The 9,721-nt window shown below is 47.3% G+C and overlaps 1 protein-coding gene across 1 annotated transcript; it reads left to right on the top strand.

Moving 5' to 3' along the window:
- Window positions 1-7: 7 nt before the first annotated feature.
- Window positions 8-9,677, top strand: CSUI_010324 (dna double-strand break repair rad50 atpase). The gene is made up of 12 exons (XM_068070429.1): window positions 8-769; window positions 1,315-1,541; window positions 2,207-2,401; window positions 3,449-3,566; window positions 4,661-4,711; window positions 5,769-5,919; window positions 6,636-6,729; window positions 7,157-7,282; window positions 7,693-7,742; window positions 8,394-8,467; window positions 8,907-8,995; window positions 9,420-9,677. Exons 1-12 carry the CDS (start codon window positions 287-289, stop codon window positions 9,535-9,537), a joined length of 1,776 nt encoding a protein of 591 aa, XP_067917595.1. The 5' UTR covers window positions 8-286; the 3' UTR covers window positions 9,538-9,677.
- Window positions 9,678-9,721: the final 44 nt, after the last annotated feature.

Genomic DNA, 9,721 nt, shown 5'->3' with positions numbered 1-9,721 from the left:
AATCACACCCCTTTCCTCTTCTTCAGTCTTGGGAGCTTCTCATACTCTTCATCTTCCCTCGTCCCGAACGACTTCATCTTTCTCTGGGTCTTCAACATGTCCTCGAGGTCATCACAGCCAGCCACCCTTTGAACACAGAGCTTTCGATTGTTCTTACGAGAATATCTCCCTGTCTCCCCGTCTCTCTTTGTCATGTGTCTCTTCTCTTTCCTCGTCTCGTCGTCAAGTCAAAACCAAGGCCTGGGCTCCGCATGCCTCGTTCTCTCCAAATCATTCTTATTCATCCATGAATCCTGCTCGAGTCATATCCTCTTTTTCTCCGTCGTCTCTCTCTTCTTCGTCTCTCTCTTATGGGTTATCTAGCGATTTTTCTTCTTCGTCGTTACGATGTCTGTCTTTGTTTTCTGTCTATTTCTCTTATTCGTTTCCTTGTAGATCTGTTACCACTCATTCCTCAGCCTTAGGCCGTCCTTTTCACACTCTTCGTCTAATCGTTTCTGAGAGTTCCTTCCGCTGCCGATCATCTTCTCCTTTCCCATGCGTGAAAGATCACGCGTTCCTCGACAACGCTGTCTCACGAGAAAGCGGAGCGGGCAGGTCATACGTCCATACAGCCTCTCGCCAACAGACGAAAGATACGAGCAAACCTGATGCGAAGAAAGAAAAAGAAGAAAAAGACTCCTCCCTCTTCTCCTCTCGCTACGCTAATTTACGAAAAGAAGACCGCGATAAGCTGATAGCCCAGAAAATGATGGCGGGCGGGAAAAAGGTAAAAGCGTGCGTGGAGAACCTCTAATGAAGTTCTTCTCTCAAATACGGTGTATGTACACCCCAGTTAGCTGTACGCTCAGACCACCTATGTCTTTCTCATGTATCAGTTTGTAAGAGTATACACACCCCAGCTATGTATGGAAATGTGTCGAAGTTTCTCTGTTCGGTACGTACATGTACATCTACGGATTCTACAGTACTCTAGGCAAAAAGTAGCAAAGGTCCGTTCACACTTCTATAAGCTTTACGTCAGTTCGGTATGTCCTACAGTCTGCTGCGTGTGTGAATCTTCGTATATTCTTGTACCTATCTATGTCTTCGTGCTTTCACTTGATACAGGATTTACATTCGATTCAACAGCATGAGAACCTACGAGAGCTCTTCAGACGTGCCGACGTATTATCACCCTGCCTACTTCTTCTCTTCTCTTTGTATATATACATATATGTGTGTGACTACGTATATGGACATACATATATGTATGTATTCGTCCATATGTCTACGCATGTGGTTGAACGAATGTGCTGTTTGGTGTCGTTGAAGAGGTCAGAAGGAAATCCAATCATTCCATGGGAGGAGTTTCGAAGCGAAGATCTTGATACTCCTTTACGCGAATTTCAAGTGCATGCGCGAGAGATGGAAACAAGGAAAGCGAAAAGACTACGAGAACAAGAACGGGAAAAACCAGCTTTCTTACGTCGCAGAATCTTCAAAGCCAAACGCCTTACCCAGGGAGCAGAGGATGATCATGATACCGAACAGCATATCACGTATGTTCTTCCTCTTGTTTCTGATAGAGCCGTAGTTGATCTGTCTGATGCATGAAAAGATTTCGAACGGCAGGTCGAGTCTTAGCTCGTCTTCTCTGTCTTTCATACTCTTTTTTACTCAAACAAATGCCAATCTTCTCAAAGGAATACTCAGCATTCCTGTCTCGATCTGAATCTTTCCTATTTCCTCGATTCCGTATAGGCACACCTACAGACAGGCTTTCATATACATCCATGTGGGTAGATATACAGACAGATATATATACGTATACGTATGTATACATATATATATATATATATATATCTCTGTATACATCTTGCTGTTTGGGTCGGTGGGTGTAGTTATTGTCTCACCGGGGGTATGGCAAGGATATAGACTGTTGAAGCTGGGCCTTCAGGAGGTCAAAAGGTAGACTAGAAATGACAGTTTCTAAGGAGCTAGGCATATCTATCTACATGTACATATGTGTGTTGGGTTTAAGACATCTCGCAAAGTCCCCTAGTTATTGAGAATATCTTTCCATCGATCTTTCTTTCTTTCTCTCTCTCTGTATATATATGTATATATATCTTCATAGCACCACAGAGAACTCTCTACCGGAATTCCTCCGTGCATGCGCATGCATGGATGTGTCTCTGTCTTTCCTTCCTTGCAAAACATACAGGGCGGCAAACTTTTCTGAGGAGACTCACATGTTGAGTCTAGTTGAAGATCTTCACAAAGCAGAATTGTATTGTCAAACAACTGACAAGCTATCTCGTCAGTGGTCTACTCCAGGTGGTGTAGCTAAAGGCATCCTTGGTGATCAGTTCTTTGATGTGATGGCGTCAGCCCTTCGAGAAGATCTACAAGACCAAAGGTAGTCAATCGGCGAAGTCTTTTCTTCAAAGAATCTATGTTTCACTTCGTGTCAATGTTCGTCTAGATTCATTATCATCACTTATTTATAAGTGGAGAGAGACTTGGATCTAGCCTATCGGTTTTGCTAGTACCGCCCCTACATGTGTATATATGTGTTGATCTTGTAGGACTACATGTAAGTATGTACATGCATCGTATATATTTTCTTTGGGTATGTGTGGGAGGGGGTTTAGTCTTCTCCCCGGTAGGGGTTCTGTTGAGCGGTCTCAAGAAGATCTGAAGCTCATGATGTTCTTGTGGTTTCTGTGGAGTTCTGATTCGGTACGAAATGAAGGGGGAACTGAGAGAGAATCCAAGAATACAGCAACTCTGCCCTCACGTGGCCGGCACAGTGTGAGCTCGCTGGCACTTGGGATCGGAGAACGTTCTTGTGTACGTTAACAGCTCTCCGCTCTCAAACCTGAAGGGGTGCGGTACGCCTGTCGATATGAGACGTCCCGTTCGCCTACTTACTTTGGCGTACTGCTATTTAGGTATATACATCTTTATGTGTGCGGAGAGAGATCTCAGAGTACCTGCAGATGTCAATATGCTATCTATATTTATGATGCTTTTTATGTTCTTTATGGAATTCTAATGAAGTAGAACACATGTCAACCACGTCTCTTCTTTCACCCCTGAGGTGCTCGAAGACTTGGAAGGAAAACAAGGCTTCTACCATCTCACCCGTCTACTAGCGTTTGATCTCTATATGCCGTCTTCGTTAGAGTGAATCTTGTGCAGATTTCTTTGACCCAGGAAGACATAAAAAAGAGATGCTATTCGTCTTCTTACTCAAGAAGTAATCAGATACAGAGTTACCTTGCATACGTAAGCCGGTTAACCACGAACATTCTAGCTCTTTGCTGTCTTTCTATAAGGGCGAGACGGGGGACGTCTTTTCTCACGGCGTCTCTTTTTCCCCAGTCTTCGCTCTGTCTCCCGTGTATATCATAGTTCCACAACCCACGCCTTGTTCGTCGTGCCCTGCGCCTGGTGCATGCAGTCGGCCAGTCCTGGTGAATGAATTAACGGATTTTGAGAATCCCTACATGATGAAGAGAGAAGCTCTCAAGCGCATTCTTCTTCATTCCTGTACGCGGAACTGTTTAGATGAGTCACTGGTAAGTCTCTCTGTTGTTTTTTCCGGATGTTCTTCAGTTTTCAGCACTTCTGATAGCTTGGCTTTGAGATGAGCTCAAGATTTGCCATCTATTGAACGGGCTTTCTATCCCTTATCTTTCCTTCTTTTCACCGCTTTGTTGTTCTTCTTTCTCTTACTAGTTTTTCTCAGGTCGTTCTTCACATTTCTTTCTTTCTTTGTGGGTGTGTGTGTGTATTGCCTCGCTTTCTTTTGACTGGAGATAAGGGACACATCATTTGTTTCCGGCTCGTTTTCTTCTTTCCTTTTTAAGCTATCATAGTATTCTCTACTCGATACATCCTCACACATGACCACAGAACTTCGATGGACGCACAACACTTTTAGTTGCTGCCACATGTTAAGGAGAGGATGACCTTCAACAAGTGGTTGCTCGCATCTTTCCACAGCGAGCAGCATAGAGTCGTCCCTTTCCTTTCACAAGTCATGACCACGACTTAAGGTTCACCCACTCCACTCTGTGGATTTCTCTCCCTCGAGTCTCGGTATGAGGAGGAGGAGGAGGAAAAGAAGAAGAAGCCTATCTCATCATCTTGTCTCTTCATTCCGACTAACGTGTGGGGTCCTTGACCCTTCCTCTCGCAGTCTTCTTTTCTCTTTACAATTCTTCTCACCCATGAAAAAGTTTTCACATCGCACCCTACACTCTCTCTCTATGTAAGTATAGATACTCTTCTGGTTCATAGTGATCTAAAGGAAAGAGTTGTCTATTCCAATCTACACCTTGAGATCTGACAGCTCGTTTTGTTCGTGGTGCACTCCTCAGGGGTTGTCTCTCTCTCTGTCTGTCTCGATTTTCTCTCACCGATGGGCTTTTTTTCTGATCTTCCCTTTGTTTCTCAAGCGTGGCTTCTCTGCATGCGTGCGCAAAAAGAAAAGCCTAGAGGATGCTCAGGTGGTGTGTCGTAGAGGCATTAAGTAGGCTCTCCGTCTGTATGAGGCTCTCTGAACTTTAGTCGTTACGTCCTTCGCATCATGATACTCCGTTGCTCCATTGCCTTCCCCGTTCCCTTCTCCCTTCTCCTTTCTCTTTCTTTGTGTCTCTCTTTCTTTCAGGTAGATCAATTTCTCGATCGTCGACCAGAACTTGTTAAACTTCGCAGTGAGGTAATACGACAGTGAAGATGGTACCTCCTTTCCATCGTGGTTGCCGGTTCTCTTTTGACTAGTCTCGTGAGGCATTACAATACTTCTGAGTGTACGCAATGGAGGAGTCGCAGGCGTCTGTCTTCTCCCCTGTGGAATGGATGTCTTTTCTGTTGTGTAACAGTCGGTAACAGAGAGAAAGAAGAAGAGCGTGACTTGCTGGGCATACACGTGGTATGTATACGTCTGTTCTAGGTATGCACCGGGATGTTTGGCTTGAAAAAGAGATGAGTTGATATGACGGACTTGTCCACATACACACATACCCCCGGATGATGACTATGAACAGAAGCGAAGTCTCTTCAGATAGGACTCATACGACACTAGAGTACATGCTTGAACCAAGTGCTCGTTTCTAAGCAGTAGACGGAAGATGTTGGTGATACGTTAGTTAGGATTCTGCTTGCTTCTGTTTCGTAGAATGCTTTGGACCGATGAGTAGCATGGATACTCCTGAACGTCATGGTACTCCTGATTCCTGCGTTCTTCATTCAGTCATTCATTCTATTCATCTCCTTCTTCATTTTCTTGTTCTCCCTCTTCGACGGGGGAGGGTTCTTTCGAGTGACCATCATGCGTTGTGTGGAGGGAGGGGAGGGGTGAGACTACAGATACAAAGGGGTTTATGAGAAGAATCAGAGCATGCAGGAGTTTGATGGAGTTGGTGTCTCTCTCACTGCCTTAGGGCTTCCTCTGGGTATATACGGAAGACGCGTTGTCTCCCTTCGTACGAACATAAGCCTCCAGACTTCTTTCTGTGTTTCTTGGATGCTGGAGATACACATGCATAGTATAGCCTCTCAGTCAGTGGCTCTCTTTGTCTTATCCATTCTCCGCTGTATTCGGCAATTCATCTCTTATTTGCATCGGAATGAAGACTAGTCCACGGGGTGTGATATCGCTCCTCCGTATGATGTATATAGTGAGTAGAGGTGAGGGACCTTGTTCTCCCTCCTAGTCTTTCTCTCCCAATGACCCATTGAGTTGTGCAGTTTCGGTGGTGTTCACTATGATACAGGCACGACTGCCACCGGAAGCTATCGAACCTCTAGCGGCGTTTGTAGGAGTAACGAGATTCTCTTTCGATCGCCGACGTAGACTAGAACAAAAGCTTGAGGCGGTCAAACAGCTATTAGATCATCTCCCAGGTCAAAGTGAACAACAAGGGAGTAAGTCCTCTGTCCTCTCTCATAAGGTCATAGCATGCTGAGGCCGGAGGTCTTGTACAAAGAGAGGTTTTCGAGACGAAAAGCTGTACACCCCCCGTACTCAACTCGCAAGCAGGAGTGAGTTCCTGAGTTGCCCGAGTGAGGTGAGGGAAAGAAACACAGATAGAAAGGAGTCGTGCTAGCCGGAGTGTTAGGATGTTGGCCATGCGGGGCTTACGAAGGAACTTTTGCTGTCAACATAAGCGTCAGAAGTAAATGTGACGCTCCCTTCTTTGGAAACGCGGCATTTCGCCTTCCCTGTGGCTCCTTGTGTTGTCATACTGGGCTGTCACTTCACATCGGTACACTGTTTGCATGAGGACACACGAAGCTAGAAATGGACGTCTGGGCTATTGTGACATGAGCTAACGCAAAGCATGCACCCCCGGTCCGAGATTCCCCACATGAATTCACCTATGTATGTACGTGCCAGGTGTGTATCGCGGGTACTAGTCGATATATGTAAATATATATAGACTGAGAGAAGTGGAGGAGTGTGGCACTGGAGGCTCAAGGTTGATACAGCTGGCTTTCTATCGCAGTAAAGAGCAGCGAAAGTAGAAAGAAGATGTTTTTCCACGGTTGTTCTCTTAAGAGAAGCAACCCCCAAGCGCCAGCATGATTACTGTCGTTCTTTATTGTATGCGGCGGCCTGTTGAACTTCGTTACGTTCGTAGAACACGACGAGAACACTGGAACGCGACCCCCATTGGATGACGAAGCTATCGAGGAAGTTTTACGCGTGCTGCCGGAAAACTATCCGTCGGATGAGTAAGAGATCTGTTGGATAGTTCTTTCTCGGGGTAATCCAAGATCTTTCAAGTTGTTGATGTCTGTTCGTCGTTTCGCCGTTTATATCAGTAGAGTATTTATAGCTATATGACGAGTTGCACTTTCTCTGGATGGTCTTGTTTCTTTCGCATTTCAACTAGCTTCAGACTATGCTGCCCGTGAGCGACCAGACGATAGCGTTCTCAGAAACAGGAGGCAGTAGACAACGTAGAGGGAGACTCTCAAGCTGACGCAGCTCGTCCCACAGGCTTCCTTGCATCGTAGCTTTGGCAGATGCGTGGATGTCTGACTTTCTATGAATAGTGAGTGGATGCATGCATTTGTATTGCGTTCCAGATGAACCCACTGTCTTCGCGACCGAGTCGCACGTACCAGTCTGGTTGTTGCGGAACTGTACTGCGTGTAGGCTGCACCCCGCTCATCCGTTTCGTAATCATTTTGGTTTTGAAAGCTCTGTACCTGTCGGTGTTGTGGGCTCTATTTCCATGGGGCGTGGCCAGAAGAAGCTCGAAAGGGAGCTCGGGCAACTCAGGTAAGCAGTCCAAGAAGGCCCCCGCAAGGAAAGGTTAACCGTATGTCAAGAAGAGGGAACCGGCTTAGTACACCATGGAGGCACGGAACGATTGCTGTTGTCTGTCTCCTCTTGTATTTTTCCTTGCTAAACTCGTGCGCAACACTCTACTGGTTAGCTTCAAACTTCTTCCTCTTGGCTTCTCTACAGTAGTACATCAGATGGGTAGAGAGCAACGTCATAGCCAACATATGCACTATATCGAACGTGGTAAGCGTGGTGATGCTGCGGGGTGGGTTAGGTCTCCCACAACGCCGCTGCCCGTGCTCTCGTGTATGGAACTGAAGTAGGGCCGGATACGGAGAGGCAGACTACTTGGTACACGTACATTGCTGATACTTGATTCGGGTACTTGCCTTTTCTACGCACAGGTACCCGACGCTTCAGCGAGTAGCGCATTCCCTGCCCAAGGACCCGAAATGTGAGTTCTGTGAATTGTCTTTCTTTGTCTGCCTTCTCCTTCCGGCACTTCCCTCACACACTCAGACAGTGTACATACATACACACTCACAGTGCCAACGAGTGCGCGGAAGTCCTACGTGCATGGTAAGGTTGAGTGATGTGGATGTTGGTTTTTTCCCTTCAACCTTCTTACCTGTGACAGAAGTGGTTCGCACCTCCTAAGTATCTGGCTCTTTGTATTCCTTTGTGAATTGTGAGCATGTTTGTACATGTATATCCTTTATTAAAGCACAGACTTACGATGGCACCCGTAGAGTGGAGTGGTCACTACAGAGACACCGCCCCCCTTCCGTATTTTTTGTGACCGCTCCTACCTGACAGCCACATGGCTGTGGCCGGTTTCGAGTTCACGAAAAATTCGAAAGGACATTCAAATCTTGCTTACGTGCCACTTTGTGTCCCTACCCGTGAAGGGAACCTGATCCTGCGGTCAACTCCGTGTGCGCATGGCACGATACTCTCGGGTTTAGGGTTCTTGACGATAGAGGACTTGGTGCACGGAGCCGAGAACTACGGGGATAGTCGGACAGCACATGTGTGACCCTCACTTATTGTCCGCGACGGGGCAGGTACGCCGGAGTCGTTACTCACGGTTTTTTTATGTTGACAGATCGGGAGAGCGTCGCTCACGCGATCAAGATTTTGGAGCGGTCTCGCGGCTGGGATTTCGAAAGCAAAATCAAAGTGAGATGGACTGAAGACACTGACCTGGATCTGCGTAGCTATTTCTGTTCACAAGCATGCATACTGCTATCTAGTGAAACCAAGCGACTGCCGTCTTCAGCCGTGCCCTCCTCATTACAAGCGTATTTCTGCCTTCTTCAGGCCGTGTCTTCGTTAGCATTGAGAGAACAGCTTCAGGTCTGTTTTCGTTTCTTGTGAGAGGATTGGCGGCAAGCGGACTGGAGTCCGAAGATAAATTTGTCATCATGAGACAGCAGGCCACTTTCATTCCCAGTGAACTCAGAGCATACAGACTCCTTCAGGCCGCGGCGGCTACCGTTGCCATTCGGCCTCTCCACTAGGAGGTCTTCATGAGAATAATCCCTTAGCCGTTACGGTATTTTGATATTTTGGTGAGAGGAAAACTCGGCCTGACTGTGCGAGGGCGTACACCGTTCAGGCTGTCAACAGCTTAGTGGAGGTCTGGAATAATTTGGCGCCAGGAAAGACCTACGAACGTATTCTAGAACACGCCTTTCCGGTTTTCAGGTGAGCCCTTCCGATACTCTTCGGATCGGAACATACTCTACAGCAGTCGCCCAGTTGGTGCCGGGCTCAGCGGTACGCTCAGACGTCTTGGTGCAAAGCCTGAGTGCTACGGACAGTGGCGCAGTGGCTCCCCGTAGCTCATGGCGGCGACCGTAGCTAAGTGAGCTGTGATTCCAGAGAATCCTTTGTTTGCAACTCTGCACCCCGTCTAGCGACCACGGGCGTAGCACCGCGCCGTGAGCAGGGGACACGAATGAATCGACGCAACTCTTCCCGCAAGGTGCCGTAAAAAGTCGAAGACTATCCAAACACGCATGTATTTCGTGTGGCAATAGCCCGCGATCTATCGGCAATCATCTGCGCTTTGAGTTGCCGGTACAAAAGACCGTCGTTGTGGAGGTCTGTTCTCTCGGACTTCCTACAGGGGCAGAGGCACGGTGAAGAAGACTCGTCCGAGAAGTGTCGTTTTCAACAAGGGACTGAAGTACATCCGGTCGCTGACTACGCAGAAGCCGCTCTACGTCCGGCTGAAGGGCAAATGAACTCCGCCAATGTCGTGGTTCAGTAGCGGTCCGACACAATTGACTTCGCGATGCTGCATTTGTTATTGCGCAATATCCCGCGTGCTTGGAGACAAAGTCTCTTTTTGGCATCTGTAGCAGGGAAATTGCTCGCGCCAAGTCCCTCAACGGCGTCCGCCGACGGACTTGGCGCGAGCAATTTCCC

This window comes from Cystoisospora suis, assembly GCF_002600585.1.
Source record: "Cystoisospora suis strain Wien I chromosome Unknown contig_7147, whole genome shotgun sequence".
NCBI classification, from domain to species: domain Eukaryota; phylum Apicomplexa; class Conoidasida; order Eucoccidiorida; family Sarcocystidae; genus Cystoisospora; species Cystoisospora suis.
Note: the sequence above shows the minus strand (reverse complement) of the source record. Positions and strands in the feature narration are given on the sequence as shown.

Coding starts and splice junctions, on each gene's coding strand:
- CSUI_010324 (XM_068070429.1), top strand. CDS start 287: ATGAATCCTGCTCGAGTCATATCCTCTTTTTCTCCGTCGTCTCTCTCT. Junction 7,283..7,692: donor AGGGAGCTCGGGCAACTCAG/GTAAGCAGTCCA, acceptor TTCTACGCACAG/GTACCCGACGCTTCAGCGAG. Junction 8,996..9,419: donor CACGCCTTTCCGGTTTTCAG/GTGAGCCCTTCC, acceptor GACTTCCTACAG/GGGCAGAGGCACGGTGAAGA.